The following is a 25,017-nucleotide window of genomic DNA, read 5'->3' on the forward strand; positions in this document are numbered from 1 at the left end:
TTGCAGCCTTTAGAACCAAGATGTGATGGAATCTGGTATCTGTGTACAAGATCAGTCAGGCTGCCATGTTAAGTATAGAGCCAAGTGTTTAGGCTGGGAGACCATGGGGAGGCTACTGACATTATTTATACCTCATTATGAATTTTTTTTCATTATGAATTAGATTAGGATACTGATCGAACAAGATGATGGTAGTAGTTGAATTCTATATATATTTTGAAGACAATCACAGGAAGGCTTCTTGTGATTTAGATATGGAATATGAGAAAAAGAGTAAATAATTATAAATTATTTGTCATGAGTTCCTCAAAGAAAGGAATTGCCATTTATGGGGAAAAGATTAGGAGGAGCAAGACTGTGGTTGGTAATCAGTACTTCAGTTTGGACAATTTACATTTGAGAGGCCTGTAAGCATGCAGTGATTGATTTACCTTTAGTTCTAAAAATGAAAATGTTTGAAGTATGAGTATGCTTGAATTTTATATTGTGCATTTCACATAAAGAAACAAAGTCTAGGGATGCCTGGGTGGCTCAGTGGTTGAGTGTCTGTCTGCCTTTAGCTCAGGACATGATCCCAGGGTCCTGGGATTGAGTCCCGCATTTGGTTCCTTGTAGGAAGCCTGCGTCTCCCTCTGCCTATGTCTCTGCCTCTCTCTGTGTGTCTCTCATGAATAAATAAATAAAATCTTAAAAAAAAAAAAAAGGTGGGGGGGGGGGAGAACAAATTCTATGAACCAGTGATAAACCAGGCCAGCCCCAGTGGCCCAGCGGTTTAGTGCCATCTTCAGCCTGGGGTGTGATCCTGGAAACCCGGGATCGAGTCCCACATCAGGCTCCCTGCATGGACCCTGCTTCTGTCTCTGCCTCTCTCTCCTCTCTCTCTCTCTCTTTCTCTCTCTCTCTGTCATCAATAAATAAAATCTTTAAAAAAAAGGTGAATAGAAATAAAATCCAGTTCATTAACTCAGTACCTGTTTTTCTTTGTTAGGGCACAGAATGAGGTTTAAGAAATACAAAATAATTATTAGACATTTACAAGTGCTCTTCCTGATAAAATCTAAATCCTGCTTATCTGAAAAAAATAGAACTATAGAAACAAAATTTATTGGTTCATAGATTGGTTATTAGTAAATAAAACAATATAGTTTTAAATTATTTTCACCATTAATAAAACAAAGCTGTCAGATTTCTTAATTCCTGGATTCCCCACCTCCTCTGAAAAGTCCATAATTTCTGACACCATCAGGAATCATCTACCTTCACTAATGTCTGAACAATTATAATTCATTTTTAATTTGAGAAATGAGAAAGCTTATCAGTGTACAGAATCTGAAATAGAGGAGGGTATTATAGAAAGTTTTGAGTTTCTATTTATAGAGACATTACTATTTTCATGTTCCGGTTTCAGATAAGGTATATAGACTTTTTATTTTATCATCTTTCTCCAAATTAAAATTACATAATGTTATAAATGATTTTTCCCTAAAGTGTTATCAACAACTAAGGATAATAATGGAATTAAAATACAAGTACCCTTCTAATTGCCCCATACTTTGTCCTCCATCCTTATCCCCTTAATAAGCATTATCTCTTCCAACTCTAAGCATAAGATTCCACTTTCTGGTTGACCATTAACCATTAATAATTGAACCAAAATATTTGACTTATCTCAAGTTTCCCTTGGGGTCAAAATAAAAGTAATTTCAAACAGCTGCAAGTTTTAGTATACTAAATGGAATATCATCCAAATAGAATGACAGAGTGAAATAAAACTGTAGATATGTAAGTATAAGCAGAGGCATACTTTTAATTATTTAAAAGTCTTGTAAAATATTTCTAAGAGAAACCCAGTGACAATTATTCTCCAGTGAATTATGATGCTTCTAAATCAAATGCTCCCTGAGTAGAGCCCTAAGTGGTATCAAGTGTTTATTGATGAGCTAATGGTTTCAGAAAAGCATGTGGTATCAATGCAAATAAAATAATAAGCCCAGATTTAGCTGCAACTTTTGCAATGTGGCCTAGTTTACTATTTCTCAAAATTTTATGTGCCTCTGAGGATATTGCTAAAATGTAGAATTTGTTTCAATAGATCACCTTGAGCATTACGATTATGCACTTCTAATATGCTCCCCAGTGATAGCTCTGCTGACTGTTAGGGCAACACTCTGAAAGACAAGGGCTAGATCAACATTCCCCAAAGTCTGTTTCACTTAACACTGAGATATCTTAGGGAAAAGGATTACTTTACCAAGGGTGGCATTTCTCTCCTGTCTTGGATTTGTGATGGACATTAGCACCAAAAAATCACAGAATAAGGAATCAAACACAGTTTTTCCACTGCAGTAAAATAACCTCCCATGTCATGTATCTGTCCTCTTATGTTTTCAAGTGTATATTGTTCATTATAACCACATGTTGTACAGATGATCTCCACAACTCTTTTGTCTTGCAAACTGAACATTTATACCTGCTGAAGAGCAACTCTCCCTTCCTTCTCCAGCTGCTAGCAATAACATTTCTACTTTGTTTCTATGGGTTTTATTGCTTTGTATACCTCCATATAAATAGAATCCAAGACCGTTTCTCTATAGAATATTTCAGAACACTCAGAACATATGTAAGTAATAGTCATATGTAAGGATATATTATTTACTGAGAGAAGCTAAATTCCTCTAGATCTGCCATTAGTGGCTGGATAGTTTGTCACGACAACAGTCATGATTATCAAGTTTGTGGTAACACAAAAGAGTAAATACTTGTGAGATTTTAAAATAAAATTTTAATTTTAAAATAAGTGTTTTAAAACTATAGGCATCATGGTGTGGAGGAAAGGAAAACATCTTTTAAAGTCAGGTGGACATAAATTAGATTCTCACCTTTGGTTCTTATATATTGGCACTAGTCAACTCAAGTCATACATTGAATCTTTTTAAGCCTCACTTTCCTTTCTCTGAAAAATTTATTCTGTAATACCACTGTTACGGAATTTAATAAAATTAAAAATAACATTGTGCCTTATAAAGAGTGAAAATTCAATAAATCAATAGATTGTAGCTCTTTTGTGATTACCAAAACTGAATGACTAAATACAAGGTTGGTGAATTCCACAAATAATATGCTTCTATTAATACTTAGACTGCCTGAGCTAGATCTTTGGTAAATAATATAAAATAATATAAAAACTCTGCTCTGTGATTAGAATCATGTTTTGACATGCTTTATGAGCTCTTTTTATATAGATTTTTGATAATATGCTTTCAAAATTATTGGCAAATCTATTCTTTGTCTGTACTTTGAGCTGGATAATAGAAAATGATTTCTACAGTTTTATTGAATTTACAAGGGTTAGAGTGAGCCACATTAATTATTGCTATGTCATTCTTGCAGGCTAGCAGGAACTGAGACAAAACATAAGCCAAACTAAATATAATTAGCATTAAAATGACTCAAGCATGAAAAATAATCGAATGGGTCCTAAAGTGTCTTATTCTTGTCAACAAAAGAAGATCCTGCTTATTTGCAAACATTCATTTTAATTGCTTTTCTCCCATTTTCTAAAATGTGAGAAGTGTTTTTAGTTCCCTATCATGCTTCTCAAATAATATTTTCGTTATTGACATTACAACCTACACTGTCATAAATAATTAATCTGACTTTTAAAACTAGGTGATGAAATCTAAGAAATCTTACAGAACAAATGCCAGGTGCCCATTTCCCTAAAAAAGTAAATGTATTTTTTTTCTTTCCAAATGTATATTATTCAAAGTCTATAAGTCTTCTGATCGGTTCATTCTCTTTCCAGTGTAATTTTTTTTTCTTCTAAGCTCAGTGAATTTGGATTGAATTTAAGGAACAAACTCACCAAAGAAAAATATATTTTTACATAGGACTTTCACCCAACTTACACTCAATATACCTTGGGTGAGAAATACTAAATATTTACCACTGACCCATAATGGTAAAAGAAAAGTAAGAGTCTAAAAATTAAAGGGTAGATAAAATGAAGAAATTCTACAAAAAAAAAGTAGAAGAAAACTGAAAATTTCATAAGTAGAACTATCAGGGAGATCCTACAATCATAAAGGAGTGGGGTCAAACTGATAATTATGGACTAAGATCAGAGTATCAGTTTGATAGACAAGATACCTACTCATATATTATGAGCTGAGAGGTGCCAATGAGGGAAATCTAAGACTATTTTCTCTGAATATCTGTTGGAAATCAGTTCTTCCAATTCTAATTATACTATGACAATTCCCTCAGTGGATTTCTGTAAGTGAGAGTCAGAGTCAGAATAAAAGAGCTACCCAGGCTGATTCCAGAAAATGTAGGCCTCCTTCTAATTGGATCAGGGCTGAAGTTTAGCTGGTACATACCCTTTGGCTCTATTATCTCTAAATTTATTAGAATACTTTGTTAGTGTTTGATAAAAAGCGGGTGCCAGGATTACTTATATGTCCCCTTTGTATGACTACTCAGTTTCATCCCTGGTTACATCTGAATTCCCGAAACCAGCCAAATGAAGGGGTGATGATGTCTGGTACAGCAGGATATTCTGGATACTCCAGCATTATAGCTGGTGGAACTTCTGACACATATGTACCCATGCCAACGCAGGTGTCGAATATTTTGGCTTTCACCCTTGGGGTGGCATATTAGTTGTGGACTTTAGAAAGAAAGGGGCTTCAACATTAATGAAAGTCTGTAATGGGCCCTTTGATGTGAGAATGGGACCACGAGGGTCCAAAACAGAATTTAGTCTCTTTTTAAATCTGTCTGAATTAAAACAGGTGTGGCAATATAATTAAAGTCAAATTAGAAGCCTTTCTCTACTCATGAGCCTTGATTAAAATTATATTAAAGAAAAAAAAGACTATTTATAATCTTTGCTTCTGTTGTGTTGTGACAGACATTTACAAATACATTATGAACCGTATTTATTTTTATTTTTTACTATTGTAGGCCCAGTCAGTTTTAAAATAAAGTCTTTCCCAGCTCATCTCCCATCACTTTTGCATCGACAAAGTGAAAATCCAGAGCTCTAGCCATATTTGAACTTGATGGGTTCTTTCATGACTAGACAGCTTGGCACATGCTGCCTCTTCTTCCTGGAATATCTGTCACCTTTTATTACATCAGTGACCCCTGCAGTCTTCAAAGTTTAGATCAAATGATACCTTCACATCCAGTGCTCCTTCTCTGCATATGTGGCGTTTCACCTAAGATAGGCATCTACAAATATATGCCAAGTGAATTATTTCAGACAAACATTTTAAATTACTTTTATAAACATTAAACAGGAAGAGAGAAATGTATCTGGCTTTGCAATATACTCATAGCATTTCATTAAAAGAATATTGCTTCTGAAGTATTTTAAAAAGATATAGTTATCTAAGTAAGACAGTCCCACCTTATTATTCCAAATAATACGTTTTAAGTGATCTTGATCTTGAAATGAAAAAATCCTTTTTATTCCTAGTTATTTCTTTTTTATATGTAATTGTCTAACTTTCTGTAGCTTTATTTGTACTTCTAAATAGTGTTGTATGAATAAATATGCATGTTCTAATTCTATGACTTGAATTAATGATTTCTTAAGTAAAATAGAGATGTCTTTCTGGAGAATGCCACTACATTCATTATAATGCATTTCCTGATTGTACAAGCATTGTTTCCCCTCCTAATAAAATAAGTTAATTAATAGACATATAAAATAGCATTTTTTGACTTAAGGTCTCTTTTTACTTACCTCAAAATACTTTAAACTAATCCAAACTTTATGTAGCATGCCATATTAAATAGGAAAGGGGCATGCTTTAAAATATCGTGAGATTAATGTGAAGTGATAAAACTAACACTCATATTTTATATATTTTCTCATATAAAGAAGGATTTTTGGTCTTGTATTTTTCACCGTGTATCACAGATATATTGTATACAAAGTGCCTCAATTTTATAGGGGATAAAATACGATCTATTCTCATAGACAACTTATATCCAGCAAAAAGGTTAACCAGCAAATTCTAAGTGATAGGCACTATTCTAAGTGACTTGCAGATCCTTATGTCTTGCTGGATGCTCACCACAACTCTACGAGTTAGGTGCCATTAACACCCATCTTTTACAGATGGGAAAATCAAGGCACAGAGGTAATGATTGATTTGCACAAGATTGCATCATAATAAGTGATTGATCTGGGATTCAAAGCCACACAGTGTGACTCCACAGTCTGTCCAGCTAATCTCTACCTTGCACCCCTGCATCAGACATGAGAGAGGGAGGAAACAATGATTGCAAGAGAAGTTTCCAGATAGCAAAAGAAATTAGAACAAAGTTGAAGAATGAAAAACACTGGATTGACAGAGATTGTAAGTGTGTGACAGAGAAGGGAGAGTGAGGTAGGAATGAGGAAAGGAGTTACAAGAATAGAGAAATAAAGTTAGGAAAATACAACATATATTCAAGGGATCACAAGCAGTGCAGTTAGATGGGATAATAGTTTTTATTCAGAATTGTGGAAAAGATAAATACATTCACAATTCTTTGCTGGATATTATTTGGCACATTATACCGTTAGCTCTATTAAAATAAAATGTATCTTTAAACTCATTTTTACATAAATTGATTTTAGTGTTGAAAATTATGTATTGTTATATCTTAAAGGTCAATCTGTTATTAATCTTTTGATAAGTTTCTTCTCACTGCCCCCTCACATTACACTAAGATACCATCATGTCATGAATTTACTTGCTACTCAAAGTGGACACTTTTCAAAAGAATTATATACAGTATGAACAAAAATAACACCTTCTAGTAAAGTTTTTCTGGATAAGAATGCAAAATCAAAAAGTTGCAGTTCATACCACTGTTTTCTTTTCAGGCAAACCAGTGATGATAGTGACAGAGTACATGGAAAATGGCTCTTTAGATACATTTTTAAAGGTAGGTCTGAAACAAATTTAATTATTCAAAGTGTTGCTTGTATGTTGACTATGACATTCAAGCTGAAATTGGGCCACTTTTGAGCAGAACTTATAAATCAATAGAAATATCTGGAGTCGGTATAGTCATACTTCAAAAAATAAACTTTGGATGTAAATTGTCCTTTCTAGAAGCTTAAATCCAAAACCATATGTCCCTACAGTTTTATTTAAGTGAGTGTTAATTTCCTTCCCCCCCAAAAAAATAAACAGAAATTGAAAGAAAGACAGGAGAAAGGAAGGGGAGGTGGAAAGGAAGGATAAAGGAAAGGGGGAAAAAAAAGAGAAGCATTTTTTGCAAGTACCTAACTTTCTCAGAGTGTCTAATATCAGGCAGAGTAAGGAAAAGACGTCTAAAAGGTCCATGCAAACCATCTGTGTTGATGAAGAAGTTAAATGGGCTCATAACCCATCTGAGAGCCAGCCACGACTTGTGCAAGTGCAGTGGTCATATGGTGACAGACAACATCACTAATGCTGTCAGACCTTCTGTGTTGCAGGAAAAGATTCTTTTTTATGTGCAAGCGTCCAAATTTTACTTGTTGGAAACTCATTATGTTATCAAATAGCTTGTGCCAACGGTGTAACATATTTGCAGGCCCAGTTGAACCTTATAGGCTGTCACTTTTCCACATTTCCTATAGTGACTCCTACCATTGATTAGGGGAGGTGACAGCACAGCGATCATCCTGACGGTTACCCCAGGGCCCTGTGCACTGATGCCAGCTGTCTACTGACAAGGCGTCCTTTCCTTCTAATCTCCAGCCTCCCCCAGATTCTGTTACCGGATTTCTTAGGCATGTTTTCAAGTTCTCTAGTCTCTTACGGCTGTATCATCCCTTTATTGCAAAATAATCATCTGTTGGGCCTTACGCTGTGTGGCTGCACCTAAGTCCGGTGCCCTTGACAAAGACAGCAAGCTGCCAAGAGTCACCAATGTTGTCCTGGTCATGGCCCTGGCACGTCCCTCCCACGTGTACCCATGTGTGCCTGAATGATCTCCATCTCCGGCCACTTCGGGCTCACCCCAATGTGCCTTTCCAGCTAGCTTATCTTAAAGCACCCCAAAAAAGTTACAGTGTTTGTCTAAGGCAGGTACTAGGTCGGAATGATGAAATACTGCCCCCAACGACTGAGAATAAATGAATTGCAATGCAGAAAAGGGCAACTAACTTCGATTTTTGACAAGGGCTTTCAAAGCCTTGAGAGGCTTTGACCAAGCAGAGGACTGATCCAGGGTACAAAGTTAATGATTTATTTCATAACTCCTTCTATCCTCCTTCAGTTAGAAATTGCATATGAATTTGGTGAGAGTATTCATTTGGGGTTTGAAGGCAGATCCTTTCAAATCTCCCCCCAGTGATTGTTGTTGCTGGATTAATATTTCGACATCATTTTAATAGAAAAACGATGGGCAATTCACCGTGATTCAGCTCGTTGGCATGCTGAGAGGCATCGCTGCAGGAATGAAGTACCTTTCCGACATGGGCTACGTGCATAGAGACCTTGCTGCCAGAAACATCTTAATCAACAGTAACCTTGTGTGCAAAGTGTCTGACTTTGGACTTTCCAGGGTGCTGGAAGATGATCCTGAGGCAGCCTACACCACGAGGGTAAGATCTAACAGAATGCATTTCTGAAACACTAGACTAGAGACATTTAATTTTTAACGATTTTTAAAGGAAATAGCAAAGAGGACATTCCTCTCACATAGGAAGACAGAGAGAGAAAGGGCTGGTGGGAGGGGGAGTTAAAAAGTCCAGATAATTCTACTTGTTAGATATCTGCAAATTTCCCTTTTAAACTCAAATAAACAAAGTGTTCACTCTATGGGGCATAATAATTCAGTTTTCTTCCTACAGATGCAGGAAACAAGAACTTTGAGTTCAGAGTGAATACAACATTATAAAAATTAAACAGTTTTAAAGGTAAAAGAGAAAGTTAAAGAGAGAATCTCCTACATTAAAAGCAATAAATATTATATACATATGGACAAATAAATGTGTATAACATTATTGGGTAGCTTAAAGTCTCTGTACTATAGTGTCTTCATTTTTTAAAACAAATACAGAAATATCTAATCCTACCATTTAAGGATTCACATGGTAGGGAATAAAAGAACTATTCCTTCAAAAAGTTTTGATTTACTGGAGGTATTTTAATGCCTAATTACTTCCCTGACATGCTATATTAACTGTTAGGCCCACATCTATGGAAAATTGGTCACTAACTCATGTTGTCATAATTAGCATAAATCAACGTCCTCTTCCAGCAAAGTAATTGCTTCCTGAATCGATATAGTATGTATCTGACGATTTTTTCTATGGACAACTGTGGGTATTTGGTACAACAGAATTTTCTGAACAGTCTATGTATTGCACCTTTTGAGTTTGAATCCCTTATGAGAAACTGTATTTGGTTAATTATAAATCTTTTCAATGTCAAGAAAACATGAAGTTAGATATCCTTAATGTTCCAACTCCCTGTGAAGCTAGGAATATTTATCATCATATATTTTTCACTATAAGATTCAGTTAACTTTTGTTTCAATACAGAAGAACACTTCTGGCATCTCACATTCTTAAGATATATGTATTGCACATTTGTTTCTTTAATTCAATTTTTTAAATGGCTTCTACTCATAGTCTAACAATAAACTCTTTTCATAGATTATAAGGCTTTGTTTTGTTTTGTTTTGTTTTTTCAGTATTGCTTTGTGATTCATGCATGTTAAGGGACTGTACTATACTGAAAATCAAGAGTAACTTATCTAAGCAAACAAAGTCTTCTAATGGTTAGCTTAATAAATCAATCAGTTAATTGATGGGATATCCTTCTTCTTCTAGACCTAATTATCATTGTCATTATTTGCCTTAAATGAAGCCTCAGTTAAGCATTCTCTTGGGATTAGGGTTACACTTAATAAACTTAGCCTAAGCAAGAGGGAGTTTATAGAAAAATCCATTCCCAGTATGACTGGTTGATGTCTTAGTTAAATGCATAAGATAGATTTGTCAAGGTCTGTGTCAATGTAGCGTGCTGGGGTGGGGAGAAAAGGGTGGAAGGGGAGGCAGAGTTCCCAAGACCCTTAAGGGTTACTCCTCTGAGATGAGCCATGATAGCAATTTGTGGAGAATCCATATACTAAGAGATAAGAAGATAAGGGAACTTCAGATAATTGTGACATCAAATATGATGGTCAGAGGACCAGGAGAAAAATTCTAGGCTCCACAAAGTATATTTTTAAGAGGAATAGTGATAATATGTAATAGAATATCACAATGACATATGGCCATGTCTAATGATGTGATTTTACCCATCTACCCATGAATATTTAATTAACAAAAGTATGTATAAGGAAAGTCTTCTTAAAGTGGCGTTACCATATAGGTAAGGAGCAGATAATTTAAACACAGTTTGAGTAGTCCAAATTAACCTGAGCTCACAGAACAATTTCAAACATTACCTCAAACTCTTATTTCCTCATGTCCTGAAACTTTGGTTCATAAAGAGCAACGTAAGTTCCACTTTTGGTATTGTATGAATTAAATTATTTCTTCTCTGCAAAATGGGATGGCAAAGGTTGCTCTTCATCTTTTATACAAGAAAATATTCAAAACCTATGCCCTTCCCCCTTTAATATAGTTTTGCTTGTGGATGAAATGTTTGGTTTCCTGGGTTTGCCTACAGGATACAAAGTGTTTCTTTTTTACCATGTAAAAGTCTCCAAATCTTGGTAATGTCAAGTTTTTCTCCCACAATCTAATATTTCCATAATTTTTAATTCAGTTAAATTGAATGAGATACCTGTCTCTTAGGTGAAATTAAAAACAGCCTATAACAGAACAAATACAAAAATAGGTTGGCAGAAAATAAGAGAAATCAAGACTAAAAGAAATTGCACAATGACAGAGGAAATATAACTATATCTGACTTTCACGCTTGTCTTATTAACCGTTAAACCTCTCAGGGTTGCATTCAGCAATCAAGACTTACCATTTATAATTCCTATGTTAAAGGAAAAAAATATATAACAAAAAATTATATGTTAACATTCCTATGTTAACATATAATTCCTATGTTAAAAAAAAAACACCCTGGGAATTTGAGTCCTTTACTCTCCATTAGAAAGTCATGAAAGTATACCTTATTGATTTGCTTGACTGCCTGCTTTCCCCTCTCAGAGCTGCCATCATGATACTGTAATTGAGATGTGGGTCCTGTATGTGTTCCAGTAGTCAAACAGAATTTAAACCAGAAACCTTCCGGACAGCCAATTAGTAGTCAGTCTACAAGTGCTTACGGGCTGAGATATGTGAAAAGAGACTGCAGGCTGTCAAACAGATTCACTTAAAAATGCTACATCTCTTTCTAGATCTTTCCACTAAGAAAGCAATATCCTGAGTTTCATTTGAAGTATGTAGGAATTCTTTTATTCTTTTTCCCTTTTAGGGAGGCAAAATTCCAATCAGATGGACTGCTCCAGAAGCTATAGCTTTCCGAAAGTTTACCTCTGCCAGTGATGTCTGGAGCTATGGAATAGTGATGTGGGAGGTTGTGTCTTATGGGGAGCGGCCCTATTGGGAGATGACCAATCAAGACGTAAGTATGGAACTACTCTCCCTCCAGTTTGGGATGAAATGCTTTGTTCTCTGAGTCAGGAGACAGAAAATGTTTCATTTCTCACAATGACAGTTGCTTTAAAAAAAAATGAAATACTTTGCTTACCCTCTGATCTGTTTTGTTGTTGTTGAAATAGCCTTTATGCAGAAACTCAAAATAAGTTAGTACAAAGGATAGGAAGTCACTATTACATAAAAGCTCAGTCCCTTGCCAGACAGTTTTAGCTGTATTATAGTGACGGTTCACTCATTTTATGTCAGTACCATTTTCAAAGATGAAGAACGAGCCATCAGAGAATGAATACTGACAGCCAAGGTTTTATGATTTGCATTTGATAAAGGCAGCTAATACTCCAAACCAAAAGGATGAATGATATTGATTTAATAGTGGATGCTCTGAGGGGATAGAAAATAATAATCTGTGTTTCTTTAAATTAAAAAAAAAACATGTAAGAAGAGTTGGATTGTCTATTAATTTGGGGAAAAACACAGATTTTTTTTTTATATAGAAAAATAATGCATGCTTAGAATAGTAGGATCCTGAAATTAAAAGAGCTATGAAAGAATCTTCTATTCAAGTTCAGATGTTTATTATGTGATGCCTGACACATGGCTCTTTGGTCTTTGCTTTTGTAATTTTTCATTGTTACTATTCAGTACAGTCCTTCCCATTTTGGATCACATTGAAATTTGATATTTTCCCTTCAAAGTACCAACAACTATGAAGACAGCTAACATTTATTGAGCCCTAACTATGTGCCACATACTGTCTTAAGTGCTTTATCAACTACCTCATTACTTCCTTCTAAAACCAGTATATGGAGCAGTCCGAACTCAACAGCATACTGATTTAAAACATTTATTTTTTCCTCCAATTATTTCTTATCCATGCTCTGTAAAATCTCCTACTCCTATGCCTTCAGGGATTATTAGACAAATACTATAGTTCTTCAACTGCATTTTGTTGAAACAGTCCCATGCCAGTAATTAAGATTCAATTTCAGATATAAAAATTCAAGTCCAGTCTAAATCAAAGTCAATGCCATATCCATTTCAAAGTGTTTTCCACAATTACAGGGTCAGCGTGATCCTCAGCACCTAGACTGGGAAGGAAGAATGGTCATGTGTTTGCTCCTCTTCCTCCTTCGTCAAAGTTTGTATCTAGATTTTTCAGGGTTGTCCTTGATGGGTGGATATGTAGAAAAGAAAGGGCAAGATTGTTTTTCTGTGAGTTTACTGATCCTTCCTGCCAGGCTCATACTCAAACCTCAGTTGTCTAGTGAGGTACGTGTCAGAGGTCTTACACAGACCCCTGGGGAAGGCTTCTCCTTGCAGGTCGCTAGAGGATGAGGATGCACTCCAACAGAATTCTCTGAGTTCCTCTCACTCACTGCCTACCCCCACTTCACGATCTCTCACGGTACCATACACATGTGCACTTCACCTGACGGAAACCCATTCTAGTGGGATGCTTTACCGTTGTTCCTTCTTTTGGACCATTATTGCAGACTGCTCCAGACAGCCTGCCTTCTTCAAATTTCTCTGGGTGAGAAACCAGGGTCACACTTCAGTTTTTCCAAGAGTTATTTCATGGCATTCTTCTCTGATAGCAATAGTAAATTGGGCTTAATGCATTCCCACCTTTCAATAAGCCTACGGCAAGGCAGCCAACTTCCTCTTTTTGTAGTTACTTAAAATTGCTACAATTGGTTTTCTCTGTGTCCCACTCATTTGGCTTTGGGAGGGAGTACTGACTTATATTTCTCTAAATTTTGGAGAACATAGTGTCTGTTCTCCTCAGGTTTGTGATTTTAGGCCAAGGGCTATGGTTAAAAAAAGGTATCACGGAATAACTCATCGGAAGACGCTATTATTTTTCCTGTTTTGCAGTTAAGAAACTGAGCTTCGAGAGATTAAATGACTTTCTTAAGTTCACAAAAAATAATAAAAGTAACACCAGAAATTTCAACATGATTCTCTAAAACTTGTGTACCAGACTACCATGCTGTCTCTGATTGAATCAATGTCTACTTCTTCCCTTTTGTTTTCAACCAGTGATCCTAGATCAGCCATCTGAATATTATAAAATACTATATATTTATCAATACATAATGATTACTCTGGTTTTTATAGTCTAAACAAAGACCACACTTATTTGCTACTTACAGTTCCCCAGATAAATGCCAAATACTAACTTGAACAACAGTGCTCTTCACAGTTTGGCTTCTAACTTTGCTCAAGGCTGATTTTAATGCCATTCTCTCCCTTTAATTTTTGTGCAAGTATTTTATTCCGGCATACCAGCAGGGCTAGTTCTTTCACTCAAGGAAAACCTTTGTCCCCTATTTGCCTAGTTGACCTCTTCTCAAACTTAAGATTTTTTGAATTCTCATTCTGTCACTCAGAATTATTAGTCCTTCCCAGCTATGTGTATGACATTGTCATCTACAGCATTGTCATCTACATTATTGGCAATTATATCTGATATAGTCGCATCTGTCATAAAGAAAATTATAGACTACAAGAAAACATGATGCTGGGTGAACGCACTGTGTTTCTGTTGATCTTGACGGGATGTGCTTCTGTTTCTGGGATTGGCTGGTCTATACTGGCACACCTTGACTCTAATCCATGTGGCTTTCATCCTCTTCTGGAGACTTGCAGACTAGCCTGGTGTGAACTCTCTGTCAAGTGACTGAAGGGCCAGAATGATACCAATTTGCACCTCATTTGGTAACATATCTGCTAAAATCACATTAGCCAATCCCATAATCAGGGATTGGCCCAATCACACTGCCCACTATTAAAGTTACATGAAGTTACATGAAGAAGGACATAGAAACAAGAAGGTATGAAGGATTTGGGAGACATTTTTTTTTATTTCAGCCATTTGTGATTCTTAACAGTCTATCAGATAACTTATTTCAAACTACTAAGAAAAATAAAAGGAAGTGCTGATATAATATTCTCAGGAAATTATAAGAATAAAAATTAATATAATTAAATTATAACAATAAAAATTAATAACCCAGCTTTGGCTGGGTTTTCCAAGAATCTAAATAGGATTAACAGCAAATGACTATACAATTGCATATTTTTCTAACATGTCTGATTTTAATAAAGTGTACAATAAAAGCTATATATTTTCTCAGCAAAGTTCACAATCATTAGTAGGATTTAGTTTCTATGTATAATACTAAGTATGATATCCTCAATTGCTTTCCCAATGTGTATTCAAGAAACAAGATGGATCTACTGTATTTGAAAGTCATGATCACTGAATATTTCTTTGAAGCAAATTCTCAGAGAGCAAAATGGAAGTACTGATTTGGTGTTTTTAATGATATATCCCACAATCTCTACATTGCAAATACTATCTGATTCTAAAAGGGCTTTGCAACAGGAAAATATGATATTACCAAGGCATGAAGAATATTCTAAGTCTCTCAGAGGATACTTTCCACTATGTCAAGGGGACAGAATGCTGCAAGTGGTTTCTTTTGATTTAGGATTGCCTCTGTCATCACAAAGAAGAAACATAACAACACATAATAAAAATAAGTTCAAATGACTAAGATATTTTAATACCAGACCATGAACTTTGATTCAAACCTAGGAATTTAAGATAATATCCTGAAGTCAGTAGAAGCTTCTTTATTTGATAGCAAACATTTTGAATGTCAACATTTTTCTGAACTTAAAATCAAAACCAAAATAAAAAAAATAATTAATTGCATTGCATGTTTATATCTAGTGACAGTGTCTTTCTCTTGTATTTATTGGGAAATGTATGAATGCATAGAATATATTAAGCACATAGATTACAAAATGTTTTTAAAAACTCATTTATCTTTCTCAATCTTCTCATGTTAGAATTACTTTTGTTCCTTTTTTTTTTTTGACAGTTTTCTATTACTATTTCTGTTGGCCTAGATCTTACTCTAAGGCAGCAAGGATTTTTGACCCCAAAATGATGTCAACCTACTTTGTGGGTGTACCTCTCATCTTCTTTCTGTTCTTTGTGTAGTTTCTGATGGGACAATATATATATAGATATATAGTATATATACATACAAAGATATATACATGTATATATGCATATATACATACAAAGACACATATATCTTTAGTTGTTGGAATAGTTCATGATAAAAGGATATTTTACGACATCACACAGAATGTTATAATTAACTGGAGTATGAAGAATTTAGTTTTCAGATAAATACGGAAAATTACGAAGGGTTGACAGTGAACAAATTATTTGACTTACGAGCCTCAGTATAGTAGTATCTAAAATGAGTGTATTTGACCAACACATATTGATCTTTGAAGATAATATTAGTCTTCTAAGGATAATGCTGCCTGCCCCTAGAAGAAAGTAATTATTTTAGTAACTGGTAGCCTTATGTTAATACATATCCCTTTGGAAAAAGTGACACAAAAAATATCAGTATTTAATTTCAAAAATCCTGTACCTTGCTATTTAACAACAATAACAACACAAACATCTTGAACTGAAAGCCAGTCATTTTGGAATCTATAACTCTTGGTCAGTTGCAGTGATTACAAAGGGAATGGACTTGATTTTTAAGATCTCTTTAATCACTGGAGCACTACTGATCTAAGATTGATATACTAAGAAAAAAAACATACTCAAAAGACTGAAGAAATATTGGAAACAAAACAAATCCTACAAAAAATTTGTAGATCTGGAACTATTTCTCTGGTATCTGAAATTATTTCCAGGAATATATTCTTAAACTCTAGTCACTTCTGAAGAGCATCATATCTCACAATAACAAAATGACTCATATGTAAGATTTCAAGTAAATACCTAACAACATAGGCACTCACACCTATATAGAGCTTAATTCATCAGAACACAAAAATCTAATTCCATGGAGTAAAATCCATAACTCTCCCAAATTATTTTCTTGGGACATATTTACTTCTAATTCCCGTGGTGTGACTCAGCACTAGGATAGGAAGACCGCAGGTTCACTTACCAGAGAGACTTCAATGTGAATCTTACCATTGCCATTTCTTAGCTGTAAACAAAGGCAATAACTTAACCTTCTGGAGTCTCAAGTATTTCATCTATAAAACATGTATGGTAATTCCTATCTTACAAATATATGATAACAATGAATGCAGATAATATATATATATATATATATATATATATATATATATATATATATACAGTTTGTACTGCAGTATCTATGATATAATACCTGGGCTAGTCTAGATCCTCCAAAAAGCCTGTGCAAAGAATGAATTTGATATACATTAGTAGGATGAAGAAGCAACTCTTGTAAGGAAAAGGGATGAAGGATAGCTGGGAGAGATGTCAGACTGTGATAATGTTGCAGTCATAGGAATAACATAGAAATAAGCTCATCTTACTATCAATGCCATGCTCAATAACTGACTGAAAATAACCCACGCAGACCCTAGCGTTGGTGTAAATGTGATGATAGCTTTAAGAGGTTTAGGGTTAAGGATTGTTGGTCAACTACCACCCAGCGGGTAAAGATCTGAGGAGACAAATTTTCATGATTGCTATACCCCACACATTTGCAGCACAGACCTACTTCCCCACATGGGTTCAGGCAGTATCTGCTTCATGGTTCTGTGGGCTTTTCTTCCTGAGGGGAAACTCAGAAGAGGCAGCTTATTTTTTTTTTAAGAGGCAGCTTATGAATTAACTATAGTCCCTGTGGTTTCAGTTGATCTCAGGACCTCACCTAGTCCTTTGCCTCTGCTTCCTCCACTATCCATTCTGGATTCTCCTCATTTATCAATTTGGCAGGTCATGGTGGCTGAACTGGTAGCCTGAATCCATCTTTTGTTCTTGGGAGTTAGCATTTACAGGCCACAGTTGTTACAAAAGAGTAACAAGAAGCCCCAAGTATATCACCTGGGTTCCACAGGTTATTTTTCCCTACTCTAATTGTGTGAAAGCAGCTTACATGCCTTGTGAATCATGTGTAGTGGTTGCTGGAACCAGCCCATACCAGCTAGCAGATTTTCAGAATGAGATCATGCTGACAGTTTGCACTTGACATGGAGGGAGTATTTATACCACATAAACAAGAAAATGATACAAATATGTTGCTCACCCCACCCCTCAAGGAGAGCCAGTTGTTAAACATCTGCCAGTACCTCACTGAGTATGTGATACTCTGACATATTCTTCCCTAGAAGTGGATGCCCTCATTGAGTGCTGTATGGGATTCAGTGTGGATCAAGCATTGTTAAGTTTGTAATGCTGACTGAGGCTCTTTGGGAAGCAAAAACAAACTGTACTCAGAATGGGTATATGTATCTGAAAGGATGAAACCACTGACCTTCACATGACAGAATGGGCCCAGTAGAGTCAACTTACCAACAAGTAAATAGTGCCATGTTGGGACTCAGTATTGAAGTTTTATATATTAGGAGAAGCAACATTCTTAAAATTGTGTTCAGACTGTTGATTTACAGGTGAATGCCAAGAAAATGCATAGCTCATAATAATACTTCAGATGTAACACGTATGAACTGGTGCCAAATTGTAAAACTTCTGGTTGTCTTTTTCTTTTTTTCTCTTTCTTTCTTTTGTTTATGTCATCCATCCACATAAACGTAGCAGTAATAAGAAACCCAATTGAGATTATAGTTCATTGGTTATACATTATAAACTGTATGATAAAATGAATAGCTTAAATTGCACTTTGATAAATTTCAAGCATTTCACAAGCTACTGGAGTATGAATGCTAGTCATTTCTCCCCCAAACTATGAAGGAAATGGTAGTTAAAAATGAAAAAAAAAATTCAATGTGTCCAAATATAAAATGTAAAGTTATAGTTTAAATATACTTTGAAGGTAGAGTCTAAAGATGAATTTAGAATTAAATTCAATGACCTAATTCCCAGGCCAAGTACTTAAGTTAACTTAGAGACATGGTATTATATTTCTATGTATATATAAGTTTACGTGAAAATAAAACTGATTAAGTAATACATTCTGGAAATAATGTCTCAAATCAAACAACTTATAAAATTACCTTAAATCTAATGACTTGGTTTAATTTATTCATTTCATAGTTATATGTGAACACTAGTGCTCATTGGAAAAAAAGACAGATAGGTGCTAAAGGAAGAATAGAGCTTACTGGTAGCAGCTTTGGGAAAAATTCATGAAAGAAATCAGATTTTAAGTAAGTAAAAAATCATTGTTCTTACTGCATAGTGAAATATTTCATGACTTAAACTATACTAGGACATTTTATTTTGGTATATATGTTATTAAAGACAATAGCCCAGTACTGACATTAGTAACAAACCTTATAATAAGCAAATTAATGAATAAATGAACTTCCATCAATATGTAAGTTCAAATGGTCCTTTTTATTTTTGTTTATTTTTATTTGATCACCAGTGAGAATGAATGTTTTCTTAAAATTTATTTAAAATTTTTGGTTAGTATCTATTTCTCACAAGTCTGTTGTTTTATTTCTCAATATTTATGAACTTTTAACACATTAGGTTAGGCTAATCATATGTTACAGTTTTTGTAATCGTTTCTACTATGGTTTACCTTTAATTTTTTATATTGTTTTTGATTTAGGTTCATTAGGGTAGTAGGTAACTCTCAGAAATTTCACTCAGAGTCATTCAGTAATTTATCTGATTATTTTTGGAGTCTGGGAGTACTTTTGAATTCTCTGCCTGAACTTAACTATTTGTACTTCTCAGCAACAATTATTTTATGCCCTTCCCAGGGAGATATATACCACATCTAACTTCAAAGGGGTAACCAAACGCTGATGACTCTCACATTTACATTATCATCTCAAATATGTCCTGCACCCTAGCCAGATTCCTGCAAATTGCCATCTGGGTGTTCCCTACTCACCCCAAACAAAACACGCCCCAAATTATACTTGTCAACCTTTCCCACTCCAATAAATGTGTTCATCTAAAGAGCAACAACCATCCAGTGTGATAAGTCTGAACTTGCCTTATCTCAGATATGTTCTCTCCTCTCTCCTCTTCCCCTATGTCATAAATGTCTCTTAAATCTGCCATTTCAACTCCTTTCCATGTATCATTGCTTTTGTTCAGATGCCATGTCCTTTATCATTGAGAGACTGTTTTTTTCCAATCTTTCAAAATTGTTTTTGCGAATTTCCTATTATAATAATTATATATTTTTCCATTTGTCAAATCAAATCTAAACTCTTTGTCGAAAAATCTAATTAGCTTTAATATTTGAGGAAATATTCACAATAGGAATTTGAAAAATGTGTTTATCGTTATTGGTTTTGGTATCATTTAAATATTTGAATTTTCTAGAATAGAACCTGTATTATGTTCAGAAGCATAAACAAATTTCTTCTATAGTTAGATATTTTGATGGCAGCAGCAACATTATGAATGTTTTTGATAAAACAATTTCACAATTAGACCAATACTCATATGTGTGGTTTTATATAAAATCAATGATATTTGTAATGCCTGTGCAACTTAGACAGTCATTCCAAATTCCTGACAAAAATAGGTAGATGATAATAAACAGGCAGACTTTGACATTATTAAATGATACATGAGATAGTTATGCTAATTTAGCCTTTGACTTATCCATCATTTACCATCCAAAAGTCTCTTTTGAAGTAAAATTGCCATTCTATTGCTTTAAAAAATGTGGATCTGCCCATAATTTTTCATTAAAAAGACATTAACTTTTCAGAGAAATCACTAACAAATGTAATCCCTATTTGATTCCAGAATGCAAAGATAAATAAAACATGAACATTATTTTTATGTCAATTAATTTTACAAATCACCCTTCATCAAGATTTTATGTAAAAATGATTACCATTTATTTTCTTTATAATATATGAAGAAAACCTATCGTTTTACAGTATGATAACATATTTACTTTTTTGTGTTGTTTTGCAGCAAATGGAAGTAATCAGAGATTTTAAAGATAGTGATGCTGGTTATTACCGCAAGAATAAGACTAAGAAAGGATGAAAAGTAGGAAATTTCTCAAGCTACTCTGTACTAAATTTGTGGTGTTGAGTAAGGTTCTGTTTTGCTTTACACAGGTGATTAAAGCAGTAGAGGAAGGCTACCGTCTGCCAAGCCCCATGGACTGCCCTGCTGCTCTCTACCAATTAATGCTGGATTGCTGGCAGAAGGACCGAAATAGCAGGCCCAAGTTTGATGAGATCGTCAACATGTTGGATAAACTGATACGTAACCCAAGTAGTTTGAAGACACTGGTTAATGCATCGAGCAGGTATGAAGCCTGGCTTGAGGTTTTCCTGGTGGAGTTAATTGAGATTGATGCCATAAATATTAAATCAATCAAATCATTATTTATACCCCCAAATCTATGGATCTATATGATACTAATTTATGTAAATACAAATTTTGCATAATGCTAGTCTCTTACAATGTATTATTCTTAAATAATTTAAATAGTTATAAGCATCAACACCTTATCTGACAGTGTAAATGCCAGTTTCAAAAAAGTGTTAACTGTAGCCAAGTTTAGGTAACATTAAAAAGACTCAAATGAGGGGTGCCTGGGTGGCAGAGTCAGTAAAGCCACAGACTCCCTATGGGTGCAACGTGGTGATCTCTGGGTTGTGAGATCCAGCCCCACTTCAGGCAACCAGTTGATCAGGGAGTTGGCTAGAGATTCTCTCTCCCTGTCCCTATGCCCCTCCCACTCATGCTCACTCTCTAAAATAAATAAATAAATAAGGCCTCCACAGCAGTGAGCACTTGTCACTCTTGGCAGACCTCCTCTTTGGGGCTGAACTCAGCCCAAGCAGCTTGCCAAAGAAGCTGTGCAAACCCTGAATCTGTATTTGTCGTGGGGAGCACAGCGCATGTTGGCGTGTCATAGTTTTGGGACTATGTTTCTATCTTGGCCATCTTCAGAGTCTGGCATAAAGTTGATACTTTCTAAAAATCTCTTAAAATCAATCAATCAATCAACAAATAGAAGTTTCCTGAAAAAAATATTTTTAAAAAGCCCAAATTGTTTATTTTCATGTGTTTTAGATGACACATAACTGTAGATGAGGCAAAATGAGATTCTAAGATCATAGGGAAAAGCTAAATAAGCACTGATATGTTGTAAACCAGAGATATCTAATAATAATTACTCTAATTACTGTGTAACAGATTTTAGTGTCTGTCATATTTTATGAACAATGACAATTCCTTCAGAGATTCTTTGCTCTTATTTGGTTGTACACAGATATGTGGCTAATCATTTACTGTGCAGTGGGAACAAGACCTAAATCTGATAAATGAGTAATTTATAGGAAAAATTGTGTAAACAAATGAGCATTTTAAAAAATTTTCTGAATGCACATGAATATATTTAAATAATCCTGCATGTATGTAAAACATGCTTTTCTCTTTAACCTGATAAATTACAGATTGTCCTTTCAAAAAATAATAGGGTTTGATTCTATACTTTAAAAAAATGACCAATTGTTATTTTCACTTACTTGAGGCAGTTTTTTATTTTTACAAAAAGTATAACCAAATTGGCTGCCTATTAGCATGAACTAAATGAGAAATAATTTGTTGGTAAAGTTACATAAGTTCTATGATTCCAACATAACATTTGTTTACGCGGCAAAAAGTCATTTTTAAGTACAAATGAGGAATGAATCTTCAACTTCTGTTCAAGCATCATTAACTTTTTGTAGTAGCAACTGGAGAATTTATCTTCTTAGTGAATATTCCTTATGTTGTTCCTGAAATATCTGCTTTTAAATTATTTACTGTCATGTAAAATATTAAGCATTTCTTTCATCTACTTGCTTGAATTATGCTATCACAAATGGACATAAAGAAAGGAAAATTGTAAAGAGACGTTTTGATGTTCTAAATTGTGTTAGTCTATATTGTATTATTGTAGATTAAGAGCAGTTTAAGAATCTCCAAAAATTTTTCATATTTTTCGTATGCAATATATAGAATGAGTTTACTAGGTTTCATTTAAACAGATTTGGCTTAAGACTGTTCCACTCACTAGCTATTGTTTGTTTAGTCATTTACAAATCTTAATTCTAGAAGATATTAATTCCTGATCATTCTTTTTTAAAATATTTATTTATTTATTTATTTATTTATTTATTTATTTATTTATTTATTTATGGTAGACATAGAGAGAGAGAAAGAGAGGCAGAGACACAGGAGGAGGGAGAAGCAGGCTCCATGCTGGGAGCCTGACGTGGGACTCGATCCCGGGACTCCAGGATCGCGCCCTGGACCAAGGCAGGTGCTAAACCGCTGAGCCACCCAGGGATCCCCTGATCATTCTTTTTTACATTGTTCACACCCATGTCAAAAAACTTGGTGATTTAAGTAACCTCGGAGATGATATTTGAATACCTCTCAGTATATTGAAATTTCCTCCTTCAATGATTCTGAGCACTAGCCTACTTTGAATTCTCTCTCATAGTCATGTTCTACAATCTATTACTAAAAATTTCAACTATTCCATAATCTCAACTTCAAGATCCTACTCTTCTTGTATTTCTATCTTCATCAAACCTTTGACCCCTATGACTCAAAGGTTACAAATCACAAGATATCCATTTATTTATCCAGATATTTATGTGTCCACATTGCGTCATGCTATGGGCTGGGTGCTGAGTATACAGCATTGAGCAACACACTATTAGAGAAGAAAGATACTGAACAAAATAAAAACAGTAAAAAAAAAAACAACTTTGGTTTTGCAGTAGAGAGTAGGAATAGAATTTAGGAGGATAACTCAGAGGCTACAGTAGTTGTGCAGGTAAGACATGAAGTGGCAACAAATGAGATAGAGAGGAGTGGTCAGATGTGCAATATATTGGAGGTAGAATGGATAGTACACACAATGATAGATTTTGAGGGGTTTGAGGACATGGAAGGAGTGAACTATTGCATTATATAGTAGAGGGGGGAGGACTTCAGGTGGAGTTGGATGTGAAAAAGATGACAAGGTGGCTTCAGACATGTTGGGACAATATTCCTATGAGAAATATGGAGGTGTGTAGTAGCTGTACGAATGCATGAGAAACCTAGGCTGGAGATAAAAATTGGAGAAAAATAGATGCTACATGAAACATAGAAGTGAGTAAAATTGCCTGGAATGAAATTCTAGCATGAGCAAAGAAGATTCAGAAGCCAAGTCCTAGGTCCCTCCAAATTTTAAAGTCAGGAAAAGGAGTAGTAACAGGCAAAGAAGATTAAAGAGAAGTCAAGGTGGGACCCTGCGTGGCTCAGCAGTTGAGTGTCTGCCTTTGGCTCAGGGCGTGATCCCAGAGTTCTGAGATCAGGTCCCACATCGGGCTTCCTGCATAGAGCCTGCGTCTCCCTCTACCTGTGTCTCTGCCTCTCTCTCTCCCTCTCTCCTCTCTGTGTCTCATGCGTAAATAAAATCTTTAAAAAATAAAAATAAAAAAAATAAAGGGAAGTCAAGGAATATTCAATGTAGTAGTAGCCAAGGAAGAGAGAGAATTATTTTTTCCTTAGGATACATTTCCAGAAATAGTTATCATCATCATCATCATCATCATCATATTATTATTATTATTGGCCAAAAACTATGAGCTTAGTACAGTTAAGAGCATCTCGTGGTTGCATTGATCCTATTCTGTTTTCTTATGTATTTGGGATTACATTTTGTTTTTCAGTTCTATCACTCCTGGGGTGAATTAACAAGCACCCTTATGTAAGAGCATAAAATAATGATAAATAACTTCTGGACTTCCTGGGAAATTAGCTTAAATGAGCTTGAATTTCTCTAGCAAAATCTAGGAGCAACTGGCTTTACACAAATTATTCCTCATATCTAATTTTGGTAGCATTTTATCTATTATTTTAACAAATGAAAAACAATAATAAGAAGTAAATACATCTAAATCACCACATGGAAGTTTCAGCTAATGTTTTATATGTATCACAGAACATTTACTTATTAAGCCATTACAAGTTTTCACTGATTTTGGATAAAAAAAAAAATCTGAATAGTCTAGTTTTGTGTTCTATATTTTGAATTATTTTCTTCCCTGTTAACAGTATATATTAAAAAAAAAAAAAAAAAAAACATTAGTATATATTTCCCCTAAAAAATATAAACCCAGATCCATTGATGGTGTGCTAACATTATGATTTGTTATAAAAGAATTGAAGTGTTATTCTTAATATTACTATTTTCTATATTTTAGGGTATCTAATTTATTGGCAGAACATGGCCCACTGGGATCTGGGGCCTACAGATCAGTAGGTGAATGGCTAGAAGCAATCAAAATGGGCCGGTATACAGAGATTTTCATGGAAAATGGATACAGTTCAATGGACGCTGTGGCTCAGGTGACCTTGGAGTGAGTAATTTTTCTGATAA

At 34.7% G+C, this 25,017-nt stretch overlaps 1 protein-coding gene across 4 annotated transcripts in view; it reads left to right on the plus strand.

The window, feature by feature from the left end:
* Nucleotides 1-25,017, plus strand: part of EPHA5 (EPH receptor A5) — a 336,936-nt gene that overhangs the window by 304,713 nt on the left and 7,206 nt on the right. For all 4 annotated transcript variants that reach the window (XM_072748868.1, XM_072748866.1, XM_072748865.1 and 1 more), the window contains 5 exons: nucleotides 6,884-6,945; nucleotides 8,387-8,596; nucleotides 11,436-11,585; nucleotides 20,702-20,895; nucleotides 24,842-24,997. In XM_072748868.1, coding sequence (XP_072604969.1) covers nucleotides 6,884-6,945; nucleotides 8,387-8,596; nucleotides 11,436-11,585; nucleotides 20,702-20,895; nucleotides 24,842-24,997 — 772 coding nt within the window. The remainder of the gene's footprint in view (nucleotides 1-6,883; nucleotides 6,946-8,386; nucleotides 8,597-11,435; nucleotides 11,586-20,701; nucleotides 20,896-24,841; nucleotides 24,998-25,017) is intronic.

This window comes from Vulpes vulpes, chromosome 2 (genome assembly GCF_048418805.1).
Source record: "Vulpes vulpes isolate BD-2025 chromosome 2, VulVul3, whole genome shotgun sequence".
NCBI lineage: Eukaryota > Metazoa > Chordata > Mammalia > Carnivora > Canidae > Vulpes > Vulpes vulpes.